The sequence below is a fragment of the Oncorhynchus nerka genome, linkage group LG7 (genome assembly GCF_034236695.1).
Source record: "Oncorhynchus nerka isolate Pitt River linkage group LG7, Oner_Uvic_2.0, whole genome shotgun sequence".
In the NCBI taxonomy this organism is placed as follows: Eukaryota; Metazoa; Chordata; class Actinopteri; order Salmoniformes; family Salmonidae; genus Oncorhynchus; species Oncorhynchus nerka.
Genome location: NC_088402.1, coordinates 78,340,076 through 78,360,837, shown reverse-complemented (window position 1 = coordinate 78,360,837; position 20,762 = coordinate 78,340,076). Strand labels below are relative to the sequence as shown.

General features: G+C 42.7%; 1 protein-coding gene across 3 annotated transcripts in view; it reads right to left on the bottom strand.

Moving 5' to 3' along the window:
- The window catches only part of LOC115132452 (nuclear factor of activated T-cells, cytoplasmic 2-like), a 44,697-nt gene that overhangs the window by 15,956 nt on the left and 7,979 nt on the right, over positions 1-20,762 (bottom strand). For 2 of the 3 annotated variants that reach the window (XM_029665117.2, XM_029665116.2), the window contains exons 4-9: positions 15,738-15,940; positions 15,222-15,394; positions 10,963-11,103; positions 3,757-3,812; positions 3,461-3,593; positions 2,524-3,246 (exon numbers count right to left, since the gene is read on the bottom strand). In XM_029665117.2, coding sequence (XP_029520977.2) covers positions 2,524-3,246; positions 3,461-3,593; positions 3,757-3,812; positions 10,963-11,103; positions 15,222-15,394; positions 15,738-15,940 — 1,429 coding nt within the window. The remainder of the gene's footprint in view (positions 1-2,523; positions 3,247-3,460; positions 3,594-3,756; positions 3,813-10,962; positions 11,104-15,221; positions 15,395-15,737; positions 15,941-20,762) is intronic. The other variant, XM_029665119.2, reaches the window with a different exon arrangement.

Here is a 20,762-nt window from a genome sequence, read left to right as displayed (position 1 = left end):
AAAGCTGTGAACGATCTGAGAGACAAGGCAAGGGCCTTCTACGCCATCAAAAGGAACATAAAATTCAAAATCCCAATTAGGATCGGTTAATTGAATCAGTTATAGAACCCATTGCCCTTCATGGTCTGGGGGTCTGGGGTTTACTCACCAACCAAGAAGCTGTTATATTCTACAACGACCTAAAAGGAAGCGATTCCCAAATGCTTCATAATAAAGCCATCACCTTCAGAGAGATTAACCTAGAGAAGAGTCCCCTAAGCAAGCTGGTCCTGGGGCTCTGTTCACAAACACAAACAGACCCCACAAAGCCCCAGGACAGAAACACAATTAGATACAACAAAATCATAAGAAAACAAAAATATAATTGCTTGACACATTGAAAATAATTTACCAAAAAACAGAGCAAACTGGAATGCTATTTGGCCCTAAGTAGAGAGTACACAGTGACAGAATACCTGACTACTGTGACTGACCTAAAATTAAGGAAAGCCGCCATAGGCAGACTTGCTCTCAAGAGAAGACAGGCTATGTGCACACTGCCCACAAAATGAGTTGTAAACTGAGCTGCAGTTCCTAACCTCCTGCCAGATGTATGACCATACTATAGAAACACATTTCCCTCAGATTACAGACCCACAAAGAATTTGAAAACAAATCCAATTTTGATAAACTCCCATATCTATTGGATGAAATACCCCAGTGTGCCATCACAGTAGCAAGATTTGTGACCTGTTGTCACAAGAAAAGGTCAACCAGTGAAGAACACCATTGTCAATACAACCCATATTTATGCTTATTTATTTTCCCTTTTGTACTTTATCTATTTGCACATCATCACACTGTACATAGCCACAATATAACATTTGAAATGTCTCTATTTCTCTGAAACTTTGTGATCGTAATGTTTACTGTTCATGTTTGATTGTTTATCTATTTCATTTGCTTTGGCAATATAAACATATGTTTGCTATGCCAATAAAGCCCTTAATTGAATTCAACTTAATTGAGAGAGAGAAGGTAGTGTGGCATGTCCAATTGTAAAAAATTGAATTGAATTAAAATGCCTCAATTACGTAATTAGTCCTGTCAATACAATCATTCAAAATAGACTAGTACACCAGCAAGCATGATTTTGCCCCAGATGATCATTCGCTTCAAAAAATGTTTTAAATCACAAGCATATAGCCTACAATTGGAAGGCCCACAATTTGGGAAGAACTCATGGCAAATACCAAACAAATGATTGATGAGTTGCGACTGTCAGTGAAAAGCTGCTAATATAGGCCCAGGCATATCGCAATATTTCAAATACAATCAAAGCAAAACTAATCTGTCTTCTAGTTATCAAAATTCTCAATTTGAGTATTTTAGGATCTTATTAACACCCGTGGAGAACATAGTCTTCATCCCCAATGAGTGCGCATATTCACTCTTTATCATTGGGCTAATGAGTGCCATTTGAAACTTTGTATTTGGACAATAATTTCCTCCTCCAGGTTAAACGTCATACTGTACAATTATTGTCTCCCTTTTTAGTAGACCTAGATTAGATGGTTGCATACAAGGCATAGCTGCAAGAATTTGTTTTGAGCAGGGGGTACTGACCAATCACCTTTATAATAAAGCAATGCATGCATCTATGCAGAATAACAAAATCCTATTCCTAATGTGATGACTAGCCTAAGCATAGGACAAGATTTGGTAACAGTATTACTGCAGCCTCATGGCTGTTTGCAAAAAAGCATGTTGTGAACAGCACACACATTTCTTTGTAGGCTACAGCAAAAGAGAGGTATTTGATATTATTCCTATTCCCGTTCGCCAAGTTTAGATATGTAAAAGAATAGAAAGTAGTCAGTCATATATATTTTAATATCCCGTGTTCTCTCTTCTACACCTAATTTAATCGAAATAAAACATAGTTTGGAAAGCAAATTGCTATTGCTGTAAAGAGAAGGCAATAAAAAGACTCTAATCTTTCTTTTACAGTAGTTATCATAATCTGCAACTTGAGGGAATAGTCTTATTGGCACCAGCGTAGCACATTGGCCATATCCCCTGTGAGTGCCTTGTGCACGTATTAACATTTAATAATTAGGTCAGTTTGTTTTGGATGATCATTTCCTCCTCCAGGTTCAATGGACTTCATATTGTACAGTTAGTGTTAGCAATATAGGCCTATAGTACCCTGTCATTTTTGTCATATTAAAAAAAGATTCTGCTAATGTCTCTAGACAGAAGGTGTAGTAGAATTGCATGGAATATGTTTCTAAACACAAAAAGAAAGATACATATCTGATATAACCTTTAGCCTAGGCCTACTCTATGTCACTGCACGCTCAGCCATGCATTGAACACTGCAGTCTTTTTTGCGAACAGTGATTATTATTTGCCTAAATTATGACTATCCAATGCTGTTGTGATTCAGACAATAACATTTAAAAAAAACATGGATGTTACACTACCATGCATCATTCAAGAGCATTAATTCTATTGATGTATAAAACCCTGGTACTAACTTACACTCACCGTCATCAAGGTACATCTGATCCAGGTTCTCCTCCTTGACCGTGACCTGTCCTCCAGGGAGGCTGGCTCTCTGCTCCTCTCCAGGGGCGCATCTCTGGGCTTCCATCCCTCCAGTGGAAGACCTGCCCTTGGGCACCACCTTGGGCACATAGGGCTGTTGCTGGATCACCGTGGTGGGGTAATGCTGGGGGGAGTGGGCCGAGGCAGGGGAGTGGGCTTGGGCTCCAGCCTGCTGAGGGAAGCCATCACAGTAGATGATATGCTGCTGGTTGTCAGGCTGGAGAGATGGAGGGTCGCCTCCCCTGAGCAGGTGTTGGTTGGTGGGGGAGAACTGAATTATGGAGGGGTGTTGGCCCTGGCCCCCTCCGTGTTGCTGCTGGACTGGGGAGCCTGTGTGGACCAGGACAGAGCGGTGTGGGTCGGGCATCATCCCCATCCCTCCAGTCTGCTGGTAGAGCCCTTCTGGGCTGCCGCTCAGACTCTTGCCCCCGCGGGTGTACACAATGGCTGGGCTCTGTTGCTGGAAGCGGGGGTCTGGGCCGGGTGTGGGGAGGCCGGATCGGACCTGCTGGCATGAGGCCATGCTGGAGGCCAGGCTGTTGTCTGGGTGAATGATCCCCACAGGACTGTGGTGGTAGTAGGACTGCGGGGAAACAGCCAGGATCTGGGGCATGGTGAAAGGATAGTCATCCACAGGCTCTGTTTTAATGGAGGGAACTGTGGGAGAGATGGAAGACAACAGAGATATGACTGGGGGTTAAGTCATATTGCTTAAAGTAACTACGGCCTATTACACCAAGCATATCAATGTGACATACTAATGACAAGGAAAAACATTTAACTTGATATCATTCCTACATCATTGTATTGTTCTTTCAGAGCACTTAAAGGGGCTCAGAGCCTCCTTAGTGCTGATGCTTATGGTACCTACCTGCCAGTGGGGTGAATGTGAAGTGCTGTGGCTGGCTGCGCTTCCTCTTCCCGTTGATGACATAGAAGTTCACTTTGGCAGGATGGCAGATAGATGGGTCACGATAGGAAGGGATCTCAACGAACAGCAGACTCTACAAAATGACATCGTTTTCAGTTCATAATAATCTGTCACATTATTTAAATCAAATTAGTTTTTTTCTAAGACAAACAATCCAGACAGTATAATCAGTGACTGGTTTGACCACTGTTTCAGACATGGAGAAGAGGGCCATCTATGAAAGGACTGGTACTCACAGGTTGACATTTATCTTTGTCTACTGTTGTCTCCATCTCCCAAATCTGCTGTCCATCTGCAGAGGCAGATAAAGGAAGGGTTATTTCAGGTCAAATCAATAATTCAGGGTATATTTCAACACCCTATTGGACACAGAAAATACAGGAACACAGAACAAGGAGAGGTAAAAAAAAAAATAAACGATGGTAAAATAATGTGTGCTACTGGTCAAATCAAATCAAATTGTATTTGTCACATACACATGGTTAGCAGATGTTAATGCGAGTGTAGCGAAATGCTTGTGCTTCTAGTTCCGACAATGCAGTAATAACCAACAAGTAATCTAACTAACAATTCCAAAACTACTGTCTTATACACAGTGTAAGGGGATAAAGAATATGTACATAAGGATATATGAATGAGTGATGGTACAGAGCAGCATAGGCAAGATACAGTAGATGGTATCGAGTACAGTATATACATATGAGATGAGTATGTAAACAAAGTGGCATAGTTAAAGTGGCTAGTGATACATGTATTACATAAGGATGCAGTCGATGATATAGAGTACAGTATATACGTATGCATATGAGATGAATAATGTAGGGTAAGTAACATTATATAAGGTAGCATTGTTTAAAGTGGCTAGTGATATATTTACATCATTTCCCATCAATTCCCATTATTAAAGTGGCTGGAGTTTAGTCAGTGTCAGTGTGTTGGCAGCAACCACTCAATGTTAGTGGTGGCTGTTTAACAGTCTGATGGCCTTGAGATAGAAGCTGTTTTTCAGTCTCTCGGTCCCAGCTTTGATGCACCTGTACTGACCTCGCCTTCTGGATGATAGCGGGGTGAACAGGCAGTGGCTCGGGTGGTTGATGTCCTTGATGATCTTTATGGCCTTCCTGTAACATCGGGTGGTGTAGGTGTCCTGGAGGGCAGGTAGTTTGCCCCCGGTGATGCGTTGTGCAGACCTCACTACCCTATGGAGAGCCTTACGGTTGAGGGCGGAGCAGTTGCCGTACCAGGCGGTGATGCAGCCCGCCAGGATGCTCTCGATTGTGCATCTGTAGAAGTTTGTGAGTGCTTTTGGTGACAAGCCGAATTTCTTCAGCCTCCTGAGGTTGAAGAGACGCTGCTGCGCCTTCTTCACGATGCTGTCTGTGTGAGTGGACCAATTTGTCTGTGATGTGTATGCCGAGGAACTTAAAACTTGCTACCCTCTCCACTACTGTTCCATCGATGTGGATAGGGGGGTGTTCCCTCTGCTGTTTCCTGAAGTCCACAATCATCTCCTTAGTTTTGTTGACGTTGAGTGTGAGGTTATTTTCCTGACACCACACTCCGAGGGCCCTCACCTCCTCCCTGTAGGCCGTCTCGTCGTTGTTGGTAATCAAGCCTACCACTGTTGTGTCGTCCGCAAACTTGATGATTGAGTTGGAGGCGTGCGTGGCCACGCAGTCGTGGGTGAACAGGGAGTACAGGAGAGGGCTCAGAACGCACCCTTGTGGGGCCCCAGTGTTGAGGATCAGCGGGGAGGAGATGTTGTTGCCTTCCCTCACCACCTGGGGGCGGCCCGTCAGGAAGTCCAGTACCCAGTTGCACAGGGCGGGGTCGAGACCCAGGGTCTCGAGCTTGATGACGAGCTTGGAGGGTACTATGGTGTTGAATGCCGAGCTGTAGTCGATGAACAGCATTCTCACATAGGTATTCCTCTTGTCCAGATGGGTTAGGGCAGTGTGCAGTGTGGTTGAGATTGCATCGTCTGTGGACCTATTTGAGCGGTAAGCAAATTGGAGTGGGTCTAGGGTGTCAGGTAGGGTGGAGGTGATATGGTCCTGGACTAGTCTCTCAAAGCACTTCATGATGACGAAAGTGAGTGCTACGGGGCGGTAGTCATTTAGCTCAGTTACCTTAGCTTTCTTGGGAACAGGAACTATGGTGGCCCTCTTGAAGCATGTGGGAACAGCAGACTGGTATAGGGATTGATTGAATATGTCCGTAAACACACCGGCCAGCTGGTCTGCGCATGCTCTGAGGGCGCGGCTGGGGATGCCGTCTGGGTCTGCAGCCTTGCGAGGGTTAACACGTTTAAATGTCTTACACACCTCAGCTGCAGTGAAGGAGAGTCCGCATGTTTTCGTTGCAGGCCGTGTCAGTGGCACTGTATTGTCCTCAAAGCGGGCAAAAAAGTTATTTAGTCTGCCTGGGAGCAAGACATCCTGGTCCGTGACTGGGCTGGATTTCTTCTTGTAGTCCGTGATTGACTGTAGACCCTGCCACATGCCTCTTGTGTCTGAGCCGTTGAATTGAGATTCTACTTTGTCTCTGTACTGACGCTTAGCTTGTTTGATAGCCTTGCGCAGGGAATAGCTGCACTGTTTGTATTCGGTCATGTTACCAGTCACCTTGCCCTGATTAAAAGCAGTGGTTCGCGCTTTCAGTTTCACGCGAATGCTGCCATCAATCCACGGTTTCTGGTTAGGGAATGTTTTAATCGTTGCTATGGGAACGACATCTGGTACTATGCTTACTAAGTTGCTGACCAATGAAAAATGTACTCTAAACAATAACAAATTAACTATCCCAGCTGTATCTCTATCATCTCTTCAACAGATTGAGAGCATGGGAGGGGATTCTCCACCTGTCTCAGAACACAACGCCTAGTTTAACCCATCACATCACTGTCTTCCTGCCACTAACCCATAGGCCAAATGATTAACATGGTGTTAGAGAAGGCTCTTTGTGTCACATAGATTATATCTCTTTCCTAACCACTTACCCTTCCACCATTCTGCTCAACTACAGCCAAAGACAGCTATATACAATGCCTTCGGAAAGTATCCTTGACTTTTTCCACATTTTGTTAGGTTACAGCCTTATTCTGAAATGGATTAAATTGTTTTTTCATCAATCTACATACAACACCCCCCTATGGAAAAGCTAAAATATATGTTTGCGAATGTATTTAAAATAAAAAAACAAATATCACATTTACATAAGTATTCAGACCCTTTACCCAGTACTTTGTTGAAGCATCTTTGTCAGTGATTAGACTCAAGTCTTCTTGGGTATGACACTATAAGCTTGACACACATGTATTTGGGGAGTTTCTTCACTTATTCTCTGTACATTTTCTTAAGCTCTGTCAGGGTGGATGGGGAGCGTTGCTGCACAGCAATTTTCAGGTCTCTTCAGAGATGTTCGATCGGGCTACTCAAGGATATTCAGAGACTTATCCCGAAGCCACTCCTACTTTGTATTGAATGTGTGCTTAGGGTTGTTGTTCTGTTGGAAGGTGAACTTTTGCCCCAGTCTGAGGTCCTGAGCGTTCTGGAGCAGGTTTTTTAAAGGATCTCTCTGTACTTAAAGACTCCATTTATCTTTGCCTCAATCCTGACTAGTCTCCTGGTCCCTACTATTGAAAAACATCCCCTCAGCAAGATGCTGTCACCACCATGCTTCACTGTAGGGATGGTGCCAGGTTTCCTCCAGGCGTGACAATTGGCATTTAAGCCAAAGAGTTCAATCTTGGTTTCATCAGACCAGAGAATCTTGTTTCTCATGGTCTGAGAGTCTTTAGGTGCCTTTTGGCAAACTCAGAGCGGGCTTTCATGTGCCTTTTCCCGAGGAGTGGTGTCTGTCTGGCCACTCTACCATAAAGCCTGATTGGTGGAGTGCTGCAGAGATGGTTGTCCTTCTGGAAAGTTCTCTCATCTCCACAGAGACGCTGGAGACCTGTCAGAGTGACCATCGGGTTCTTGGTCACCTCCCTAACCAAGGCCCTTCTCCCCAGATTGCTCAGTTTGCCCGGGGTGCCCAGGTCTAGGAAGAGTCTTGGTGGTTCCAAACTTCTTCCATTTAAGAATGATGGAGGACACTGTTTTCTTGGGGACCTTCAAATCTTCAAACCTTTTTGGGTACCCTTCCCCAGATCTGTACCTTGACACAATCCTGTTTCGAAGCTCTACGGACAATTCCTTTGACCTCATGGCTTGGTTTTTGCACTGACATACACTGTCAACTGTGGGACCTTATATAGAAGGGTGTGTGCCTTTCCAAATCATGTCCAGTCAACTGAATTTACCACAGGTGGACTCCAATCAAATTGAAAAACATCTCAAGGATGATCAATGGAAACAGGATGCACCTGACCTCAATTTCGTGTCTCATAGCAAAGGGTCTGAATACTTATGTAAGTATGGTATCTGTTTTTAATTTTTAATACATTTGCCAAAATGTCTAAAAACCTGTTTTCAGCTGGTCATTATGGGGTATTGTGTGTAGATTGCAGAGGATTTTTTATTTTTTAAATAAATTTTAGAATAAGGCTGTAATGTAACTTTCTGAAGGCACTGTATTTACCATGAAGTGAAGCCATTCCCTGACCTTACATTTACCATAATATATTGTATGAAATCATACATACAATCACATATTTACTGTGTGTCAAGCAATATTGGTATTTTTTTTTAAAGTAAAGAAAAGTATATTCTATAAACAAAGTGTGATGGAGAACATTGGCCCAAGGTTTGATACACACTAGTGATCAAAAACAGTCCAAACCTGTCTTTAATATCTGACCCTTGGCAAGGCAGTGAACAAATCACAGGGCAGGGCAGACATGCCAGAACGTCATGATTTAAAACCAAAGTTTGCAGGCAAAACATGTGGCTTTAGCTGATGGCTTCAGCTGATGCAAACTAGCCCCTTGTGAAATGCACTCATTAAAAATAACTTCCGTGATCTCCATCTTGCTAGCTACTATTTTGTATTTTATTCAAGGGGATAACGTAGTGACATAAGTAGTGACATACGCAGTGACGCAGTTCCTCTATGCCAAAAGAGTTCATCACTGAAACCAGACCCTAGTCACTGTGTTTCCTAGGGTCAGGTTTTCAAGACTAAAACCTGTCTGGGTATGAAGAGATTTTAGAGGAGAAACTAACACACTTGTTTTACACCATGTTTTATGTATACCAATACTATGAAATTGTTGCTTTTGACAACTGTCACACTGTAAGGCATTGCTTGAAACTCAAGGTTATGTCACATTCGTCGTATTGATGAGACCAAGGAGCAGCGTGATAAGAATACATTCTTCTTTTAATTAAACGAAGAACACTTAACAAACTAACAAAACGACCGTAACGCTACAATAACAAGTACTGACAGGCAACTAGACAATAACCCATAAAACCAAAATGGAAAATTGCAACCTAAATAGGATCCCCAATCAGAGACAACGATAAACAGAAGTTTCTGATTGGGAGCCAATTCAGGCCACCATAGACCTACATGTCTTGAGATGTTGTTTCAATATATCCACATAATTTTCCTGACTCATGATGCCATCTATTTTGTGAAGTGCACCAGTCCCTCCTGCAGCAAAGCACCCCCACAACATGATGCTGCCACCCCCGTGCTTCACGGTTGGGAAGGTGTTCTTCGGCTTGAAAGCCCCACCCTTTTTCCTCCAAACATAACGATGGTCATTATGGCCAAACAGTTCAATTTTAGTTTCATCAGACCAGAAGACAAAAAGTACGATCTTTGTTGCAACCCGTAGTCTGGCTTTTTTATGGTGGCTTCTTCCTTGCTGAGTGGCCTTTCATATTATGTCGATATAGGACTCGTTTTAATGTGGATATAGATAGTTTTGTACCGGTTTCCTCCGGCATCTTTACAAGGTCCTTTGCTGTTGTTCTGGGATTGATTTGCACTTTTCGCACCAAAGTATGTTCATCTCCAGGAGACAGAACACGTCTCCTTCCTGAGTGGAATGACGGCTGCGTGGTCCCATGGTGTTTATACTTGCGTACTATTGTTTGTACAGATGAACGTGGTACCTTCAGGCGTTTGGAAATTGCTCCCAAGGATGAACCAGACTTGTGGAGGTTTACAATGTTTTTCTGAGGTCTTGGCTAATTTCTTTTGATTTTCCCATGATGTCAAGCAAAGAGGCACTGAGTTTGAAGGTAGGCCTTGAAACACATCCACAGACACACCTCCAATTCACTCAAATTATATTATATCAGAAGCTTCTAAAGCCATGACATCATTTTCTGGAATTTTCCAAGCTGTTTAAAGGCACAGTCAACTTAGTGTATGTAAACTTCTGACCCACTGGAATTGTGATACAGTGAATTACAAGTGAAATAATCTGTCTGTAAACAATTGTTGGGAAAATGACTTGTGTCATGCACAAAGTAGATGTCCCTAACCGACTTGCCAAAAATATAGTTTGTTAACAATACATTTGTGGAGTGGTTGAAAAATGAGTTTTAATGACTCCAACCTAAGTGTATGTAAAACCTTCGACTTCAACTGTATATGGCTGACCCTGTAAACGAACACAGGTCACTGCACCTATCTGGTGTATGTGACAATAAAACGTTTTTTTTTTTTTACTATGACGAAAAAAGTACATCTCTTAAGTACAGTGTACAATCCTGTAAGCTGTCAATGAAGCACATGAACAATCTGCACTCGATACTAATACTGTCAGCTTGTTGAATAATTGGGTGAAGTCTAAAATAAACCTACAACAAAACCTTGCTGTGATAAGCTTCTTATCTGAAAAAGGACACCACTGTTTAGTATCAGGAGGAATCTGAATGCAAATATCTGAGCGGTGAGTGAGGAGGAAAGGTCAGGATTCAAATGACAGAGAAAGCACGCTGGCCTTTGTCACTATTACTCAGTCACATTGATTCATACAGCAATATCTGACCATCTGTGTTGTAATGGTGATTCTGCCATTCCAAAATGAGAGCAGGGATGGGGTCAATTCCATTTCAATTCCAGTCAATTCAGGAAGTACACTGAAATTCCAATTCCAATTCTCTTCAATGCTTTTCAATTAGGAAAATGTTAAATTGGGTTTACTTTCTGAATTGAATGGAATTAAAATGGAATTGACCCCAACCCTACAAGAGAGTAATGTAATAATAAAGGACTGTGGTGTTAAACGCATGGGCAATAACTGTAAGTCTGATTATCATGGCTGGTTTATGAGGGTAAATACTTTTGCAACCCTTCTGGCACATAATGCAAAAGGTTATTTTGCAACAGAATCTGGCAGCTGTTAAACAAATACTGCCAATCATTTTCCTGGATCAAAATAACCATAACATTTTAAATAGATGAGGCGGCACATCATACAGTATATGGACCATGCCATTATCATTTCCTCCCTCCCTCAGAGGTGTTGGCTGAATACTCACCATGGGTTTTTTCCATAAAGATGACTTTGGAGTCAGAGCTGAAGTTCTGGCCCGTCAAGATCATCTGCTGACCTCCCAGGACAGAGCAGCTATCCATGTCTTGTTTCTCCACCATTGGTAGCTCATGGGCCGACCGCTGGGCTGTGGGACGGAAGAGAGAACATGACGTTACACAATCTGTGGTACTGACAGGTCATGTTGGGGTAGTGGGTAGAGAACTGGCCGTGGGCTACAGAACAGCAGACTGAGCATGGTATTATGACTTGACATTACACACTCTGTGGTACTGACAGGTCATGTTGGGGTAGTGGGTAGAGAACTGGCCGCTGGGCTGCAGAACAGCAGACTGAGCATGGTATTATGACTTGACATTACACACTCTGTGGTAGGTCAGTTTGATCTCAGGTTGATATTTGCTTTGAACTCACAAGGTAATTGTTGACAGATTTCAATGAATGAGGCTTGTCACGACTCATTTCAAAACCATATTTCCTCATTGTGTATTTCAAATATTTGTCTAAATATAAGATTTGTGTAAACATTAATATAGGCCAATGACTTGGTACAGTGCAGTACATTTAGTGCAGTGGGAGGATATGAATGAAGGTAGTAATGTAAAATGCGGCTACACGCTAGAGGCCTGGACACACAGAGCACATCATGGAAGTGGGACACAGTCCAGTGGAAACAAATGACAGAGTGCAGTAACGTACAGTACAGAAAGGGGCAGAGGGGAGGAGGAAGAAGGAATATGGAGGATGGACCTCTCTAACACTATCATCATTACGCAATGGAGCGTATGTTGGCATATGTTCAACAAACCCTGTGACCTGTATGTGAAGTAGACACTGAACGGCTACTGTAGTGTGTTCTCTCCTGGAACGGTAGATTTCCTGGACTGATAGCTTAATCAGGAAGCTACGGCCACAGAGACAGCCATAGAAATAGAATAGAGGCAGCCATAGAAATCTAATTACTAGAATGGGAAAAGCTCCTCAGACCATGGCAATTCAACTGGAACACTCATGGGTACATTCAATATGGTCACCTGTGCATAAACCCATCAACTTGAATGGGAATTTTGGATATAGTCATTATTTTTGTAATATTTATTTAACTATGAAAGTCAGCTAAGAACAAATTCTTATTTACAATGACGGCCTATCCTGGCCAAATCCGGACGACACTGGGCCCGTTGTGCACCGCCTTATGGGACTCCCAATCACAGCCAGATGTGATACAGCCTTGATTTCGAACCAGGGATTCTAGTGAAGCCTCTTGCACTGAGATGCAGTGCCTTAGACTGCTGTGTCACTCTCGGGTCCCATAGGGAGGCATCCAGGGTTGGGGAACCATTATGTTACAGCATTAAATGACTCAGCGCTTCTCTTGCTATCTATAGTGACTGACCTTATTCAACTGTCGGCAGTCTGAAGTTGATTCATGCCAGGTAGCATGCTTGAGTTACAAAGGGACCAAAATAATCACTTGTAATGAATGAGAAGGGCAGTTGCTCTCATTTGAACTGTTTCATGTTTACTTCTAGAGTAGTTTGTGTGGCAATTAAATTTAAAAACATTTAGTACACATGAACGGTGTAGTTACTTCCTCAAGCTTATCGTCATCGTCCTGCCTTAATTACTGAAATTCAATCTCCACTGAGGCTTGTGAAGTGACCTTTGGACAGTCTACTATACTGTGAGTACACTGAGGATGATACCTGGAGGCTAGTCTCTTCATCCACATCACTGACGGACAGTTTCGCTTACTTATCGGCCATTTTGACAGATGTGCTGGGGGTGTTATAGTACGATTGTGCAAATACAACTTTGCACCTGATTATACAACTTGGCACCTGATTTTTGGGGGGGTTCGGTGATGCTAGCACTACATAATCGTAAACATACACATACACACACAGTGTTAAGGGTTGAGAGAACCAAATCAAATTTGTTACATGCGCCAAATACAACAGGGAAGGGAAAGGTGATACCTAAGTCAGTTGAACAAATGAATGCATTCAACCAAAATGTGTTTTCTGCATTTAACCCAACCCCTCTGAATCAGACCGCTGCTGGGGGCTGCCTTAATCAACATCATAAGGCACTCAGGGAGCAGTTTTGGGGGGTTAACTGCCTTGAGTGCTCAGGGATTCGAACCAGCAACCTTTCAGTTAACGGCCCAAAGCTCTTAACTACCCAACACTCTTAACCGCAATACTACCTGCCACCCAACAGGTTTAGACATTCATGTGAAATGCCTACTTACAAGCCCTTTCCCAACAATGCAGAGATCAAAAGTAAGACAAATGGGTAAAAAAATTTTTTTGTAGTAACACAACAAAATAACAGTAATGAGGCTATATACCAGTACCAGTCAATGTGCAGGGGTATGAGGTAATTATAATGTTTTCTCATTTTTTAAAAATTTAACCAGGTAGGCCAGTTGAGAACAAGTTCTCATATATGTACATGTAGGTAGTGTTAAAGTGACAAGGTATTCAGGATAGATAATAAAGAGAGTAACAGCAGCGTATGTGACGAGTGTGAACGTGTTGTGTATGTGTGAGTGTGTGGCATCAATATACATGTGTGTGTGTGTGTGTTTTGTGTGCGTGAGCATATGTAGTGTGTGTTTTGTGTGCGTGAGCATATGTAGTGTGTGTGTGTGTGTGTGTGTGTGTGTGTGTGTGTGTGTGTGTGTGTGTGTGTGTGGGAGTGTTAGTGTAGTATGTGCAAGTGTGTGGGTAGAGTCCCTTGAGTGTGCATAGAGCTGGTGCAGGAGAGTCAGTGCAAATAAAAAGGCTGTCAAGCCTAATCATAAAAGAGGCTTTGTATGTCCGTGTGCCTGGACCATCAGTACTACTCCCAGCTCATTGAAATATAGTCCCGCTTACTATGTGTGTTACCTCTGGTTAACGTCAGTCCAAATAAAACAGGCAAGAAGAAACATAGCTGGAAATATACTGCACTGTGTAAAATCAACATACAAGCACATGTTAAACCTAAACCACCCTTTAGAACACACCTTAAGTAGGCTATAGAACGCATAGACAGAATTATACATCAAATAAAATCATAGGTTTATGACATATAGAATGACATGGCCCTTCTCTGGACACTGTGTTAACTAACCTCCAAACGAGCTTCAATGCCATACAACACTCCTTCCGTGTCCTCCAACTGCTCTTAAATGCTAGTAAAACCAAATGCATGCTTTTTAACCGTTCGCTGCCCGCACCCGCCCGCCCGACTAGCATCACTACTCTGGATGGTTCTGACCTAGAATATGTGGACAACTACAAATACCTAGGTGTCTGGCTAGACTGTACACTCTCCTTATCGGCTTTCTATTTCGCAACAAAGCCTCCTTCACTCACGCCGCCAAACTTACCCTAGTAAAACTGACTATCCTACCGATCCTCAACTTCGGCGATGTCATCTACAAAATAGCTTCCAATACTCTACTCAGCAAACTGGATGCAGTCTATCACAGTGCCATCCGTTTTTGTTACCAAAGTCCCTTATACCACCCACTACTGCGACCTGTATGCTCTAGTCAGCTGGCCCTCTACATATTCGTCGCCAGACCTACTGGCTCCAGGTCATCTATAAGTCTATTCTAGGTAAAGCTCCGCCTTATCTCAGCTCACTGGTCACGATAACAACACCCACCCGTAGCACGCGCTCCAGCAGGTATATCTCACTGGTCATCCCCAAAGCCAACACCTCATTTGGCCGCCTTTCCTTCCAGTTCTCTGCTGCCAGTGACTGGAACGAATTGCAAAAATTGCTGAAGCTGGAGACTTATATTTCCCTCACTAACTTTAAACATCAGCTATCTGAGCAGCTAACCGATCACTGCAGCTGTACATAGCCCATCTGTAAATAGCCCACCCAATCTACCTACCTCATCCAATATTGTTTTTATTTACTTTCTGCTGTTTTGCACATCAGTATTTCTACTTGCACATCATCATCTGCTCATCTATCACTCCAGTGTTAATTTGCTAAAATGTCATTACTTCGCCTCTATGGCCTATTTATTGCCTTATCTCCTCACTTTCTTTTTTTTTGTATTGTGTTAATGACTGTACCCTTGTTTATTCCATGTGTAACTATGTGTTGTTGTTTGTGTAGCACTGCTTTATCTTGACCATGTCGCAGTTGTAAATGAGAACTTGTTCTCATCTAGCTTACCTGGTTAAATAAAGGTGAAAAAAAACGGGGGGAAAAACGTGTTGGATTTATAGTACTTACAGCACTCGATTGGATGGGAGGAAACTTGCAGTGAGATGTGTTGCCCATTGGGTTGGGGTATGTGGACACGGAACACCAGGCGCACACGAGTGTTCTTCCGTCCGATGTCCGTCTCGCCCTTCCTTAGCTCAATGTCAGCATTCCTGAGCTTCAGGATCCCAGCACAGTCGATTCTGTGACAAACAAACCAATATGAGATCTACTGTAAATGCTGTACCGGTACACAAATGTTGCATTATGATTACAACCGATATGGCTAATTACATCAGACCTGTGTTCAATTAGTATGTTATTTTTCATTCATATCCTTGATTGAGCTTGCCTGGCACAATGGAACCAATAGAATCGTTTTATCAGTGCAAATCCATCATGCCCATCTTGTGGCACTGGAGACAGGCTGAGTAAAAATGGCCAAAAGGTTAGAAGAAAACAAATACTATTTGAACCCAGTTCTGCAAAAGACACTGCTCTGTATGGATGGTGTTCGGCATGTGTCACTACTCTAGCTACTCTCACATCGCTTTCATGTTGTTCTTGGGCTCCAGAGGGATCTCCAGAACTTTGGTGGAGTTGATCATCTTCTCGTAGCTGGTGGTGGTGACCGTCTTGCCCGTGATACGGTGGACCTGGTAGAAGGCGTGAGGCTTCAGGATCCTGTCGTCTGCAGTCCCGATGAAGATCTGAAGGCCTAGGGGCTCCTTACCCCTGTAGCCATGCAACTGGAAGAAACACCAGAGGAAACTCCAATAAAACATTAATAAATCAAAGTCAATATGTTCACACTTTTTATAATGTGTCATTTTAAAATGTAAAGAACATTTCTACTCTACCTGTTCTTTTTCACTCCTTATATACACTGCACAAAAACTGGTAGGTACCCAGTGTTTTATTACATAGTTGAATTTATATAATGATTGATTTATATAATGATCTCATTATTTTGCCAATAACTAGATGTATTTTTTTGCCAGTTTGCTTATAACAGTTTAGGCTGAACATAACACTGCTGGAAACATTAGTATTTTTCCAGTCCTCAACATTAGTATTCAGTCGAGTCTCAATTTACTGTTGAGAGTTAGAATAGTAGAATACACAAGGTGCAATTTCAAAACTTTGTTGCAGCAGTTTTTGTCTTGTTACATGCCACTCACTGACAGTCCCTCAATTAGCCCATATCAGTTCAAATAATGTTGATTGGTAAATTAGTCTAATTAGTCTAGCCAGCTTTCTACAATTGTTGTAATCATGGCCGAATTACCGATGGCCCCCACAGATTTTGTTAGTCACTCTCACTCAGATATCATATTATGTGAGCAAGACAAAGGAGATGATCGTGGACTACAGGAAAAGGCGGGCCGAACAGGCCCCCATTAACATCGACGGGGCTGTAGTGGAGTGGGTCGAGAGTTTCAAGTTCCTTGGTGTCCACATCACCAACGAACTATCATGGTCCAAACACACCAAGACAGTCATGAAGAGGGCACAATAAAACATTTTCCCCCTCAGAAGACTGAAAAGATTTGGCATGGGTCCTCAGATCCTCAAAAAGTTCTACAGCTGCACCATCGAGAGCATCCTGACCGGTTGCATCACCGCCCGGTATGGCAACTGCTCGGCATATGAACGTAAGGTGCTACAGAGGGTAGTGTGTACGGCCCAGTACATCACTGGGGCCAAGCTTCCTGCCATCCAGAACCTATATAATAGGCGGTGTCAGAGGAAAGCCCATAAAATTGTCAGAGATTCCAGTCACCCAAGTTATAGACTGTTTTCTCTGCTACCGCACGGCAAGCGGTGCCGGAGCACCAAGTCTAGGACCAAAAGGCTCCTCAACAGCTTCTACCCCCAAGCCATAAGACTGCTGAACAATTAAACAAATGGCCACCGGACTATTTACATTGACCCCCCCCCCCCCCACACACACACACACACACTGTACCTGTACCCCCACACACTGACTCGGTACCGGTACCCCTTGTATATAGCCTCGTTATTGTTATTCTTAATGTGTTACTTTTTATTATTCGTTTGTACTTCAGTCTATTTGGTAAATATTTTCTTAAGTCTTCTCGAACTGCACTCTTGGTTAAGGGCTTGTAAGTAAGCATTTCACGGTAAGGTCTACACTTGTTGTATTCAGCGCATGTGACAAATAAAGTTTGATTTGATATTGACCTGGCAAATGTGTTGAATTGCAGGAAATTTGATTTAAAAATGTTTTTTTTAATGGTTCTACATATCAAACTTATTTCTTTACCTTTCGTTAACAAAATGACAAACAGTCGGACACTACAAACGTTTTCCTGAGAAGACTGATTTTCTTTTTGTCATGGTCTGACAAACACCGCTGTAGCTCTGCCACCTTCCACCGCAAATGCGGAAACCCGACATAGGCGGATGATATCTCTAGCTTTTTAATTATCTTATCTTACTTAGATTTACGCATGGGTGTGTTTAATAAACTCTTAAGGATTAATGTGTAGGGGCTAATTGTATAGCTAATAGTAAATGAGCTTGAACTTTATAATATTTTAAAAAATTGGACGGCCCTGTCGGAGGATGGTTTCTGTTTGTCCTAAAGTAAATGGAATTCAAAAGAGCTACGTAGGAACTATGATTCACTGGAATACTTGTTCGATTATGAGAAAATTAGACTGCCAAAGCCTTAGCTTTACCCTGTGAGCCAATGTTCCACGGACACTTTCAAGACAAAAGAAAGAAGGCAAGGTCTACGTTAATTCCAGTACTTCTCAAGTTTCTATACAGTGGAGAGGTCTGGTGAATTGGAGGTGGCCACATAGAAAATACATGTTTATAACACGATGTAAAACTCCTAATCATAAATGTTTATCAAAGTCATTACATAAAATTGCAAATAAGCTGTAGGCCTAGTTGTCGACAATATTGAGCTAAATAAAGTCTTCTTGCAACCTCAGACGTCTACACTTGACATACTTCTCTTTTAACTCACACTACTAAACCCCCTATGTCTCTGTCACACACACACACACGCACAAACAGTGTCAAGCTCATGACTTTTTAGACAGATACTTAGTTGCAAGTTCACGCTTTGTGGTTTTTGCATGCTTCCTTCGAAGGTAGTTTCTGGTCTCTCCACTAATCTGCATCTGTATGTGTGTGTGTGTGTGTGTGTGTGTGTGTGTGTGTGTGTATATACACTGAGTGTACAAAACCTTCCTAATATTAAGTTGCACCCTCTTTTGCCCTCAGAACAACCTCAATTCATCGGGGCATGGACTCTACAAGGTGTCGGAAACTATTGAGTATGAAAAAACTAGCAGTGTTGCAGCTCTTGACGCACTAAAACTGGTGCACCTACTACCATACCTCGTTCAAAGGCACTTAAATCTTTTGTCTTGCCCATTCACCCTCTGAATGGCACACAAAAAATTATATATTATTGGATGTAATGTATTTGTATTTTGTATTGTTTTAGTGAGTATGTGTATTGTGGCCTTGTAATTGTCCTTAGCTGCTCTGGAACTACAGTGAAAATTAGCTTTTGCCTAATCCCGGCACATTTACATGAATTTTGCCTTATTGTAATATTGATCTTGATTAATGTGCACTGTCCCATATAAATAAGTAAATACACAATCCATGTCTCAAGGCTTAAACATACTTATTTAACCTGTCTCCTCCCTTTCATCTACACCAGGTATTCCCAAACTGGGGTACGCGTAATGCCGTCGGGGGTACACCAAATAAAAATGTGATTCACATGAAAAAAAAATGTTTTTTTGAATTTTAATTTATTCACATTTTCAAACAGTACATTTGTATTTTCCAACGGGGCTATACTGTCACGCCCTGACCTTAGAGAGACATTTTATTTCTCCATTTAGTTAGGTCAGGGTGTGATTTGGGGTGGGCATTCTATGTTGTCTATTTATTTGTTTTGGCCGTGTATGGTTCCCAATCAGAGGCAGCTGTCTATCGTTGTCTCTGATTGGGAATCATACTTAGGCAGCCTTTTTCCCACCTGTGTTTGTGGGTAGTTATTTTCTGTTTAGTCTCTGTTACCTGACAGAACTGTTTGCTTTCGTTTTGTTACTTTGTTCAGGGCGAGTTTCTTTTCTCGCCTGAGGAGCCACGTTTCACTGCCAAAAATAAAAGTTAACCATCTAGTGTTCAGCGAAATAACAACACAATGTCAAATACACGTAGCCTAGTCAAATAATTAACATCCAATCACATTAACCATTACTCTCCACGGGAAACCTTCACTCTTGCGCAGACATTTAGAAACGAAACATGACAATTTGAAAGATAAGCCACGGAAGTTTTTTGAACGAGAATAAAGACAACTTTCGAGAAGTAAGACGTGTATAAAAGCCACAGATACCATTAAGAAAAAGGGGCTAGAAGCATCTTATATGGTGAGCTACTGAGTGGCAAGGAAAGGCAAGCCCCATACTATTGTGGAGGACTTAATTCAGATGCTGGGACACTGCTGGGGGAAAAGGCCCAAAAAACTATACAGACAATGTCTCCAAACACTGCTTCACGACGCATCAGTGACATGGAAGGAGATGTTTTGAAACACTTACTACTTCACATACAAGCCAGTGAATTATATGCGTTACAGCTGGATGACTCAACAGATGTGGCGGGCCTGGCAAGGCTCCAGGTATGTTTATGGGGGGTCAATTAAGGAAGACATCCTCTTCTGCAAACCACTGGAAACCAGGACAACATGAGAGGATATTTTTAAAGTACGGGACAGCTTTGTGACATCAAATGGACTTTGGTGGTCAAGATGTGTTGGTATGGTTAACTTTGTTAAAGCAAGGCCCCTGAATTCTCGTGTATTTTCTGCATTATGCAATGATATGGGCAGCGACCATGTAACACTTAACATATACAGAAGTGCGCTGGTTATAAAGGGGCAAAGTATTGACATGTTTTTTTTGTGGGGTTTTTTCTCCCCTTTTTCTCCCCAATTTCGTGGTATCCAATTGTTAGTTACTATCTTGTCTCATCGCTACAACTCCCGTACGGGCTCGGGAGAGACGAAGGTCGAGAGCCATGCGTCCTCCGAAACAGCACGCATCCAACCCGGAAGCCAGCCGCACCAATGTGTCGGAGGAAACACAGTGTACCTAGCAACCTGGTCAGCGTGCACTGCGCCCGGCCCGCCACAGGAGTCGCTAGTGCACGATGAGACAAGGATATCCCAACCGGCCAAACCCTCCCTAAACCGGACGACGCTAGGCCAATTGTACGTCGCCCCATGGACCTCCCGGTCGCGGCCGGCTGTGACAGAGCCAGAGCTCGAACCCAGAGTCTCTGGTGGCACAGCTAGCACTGTAATGCAGTGCTTTAGACCACTGCGCCACCCGGGAGGACCTGACATGTTTTTTTAAAATTGAGAGACAAGCCTAAAGTTCTTTACTGACCATAATTTTCCCTTGTCTGACCACTTGCATGATGACAAGTTTTTCTCGCCTGAATGATCTGAATCTAGGATTACAGGGACTCTCCGCAATTATATTCAATGTGCAGGACAAAATTGAGGCT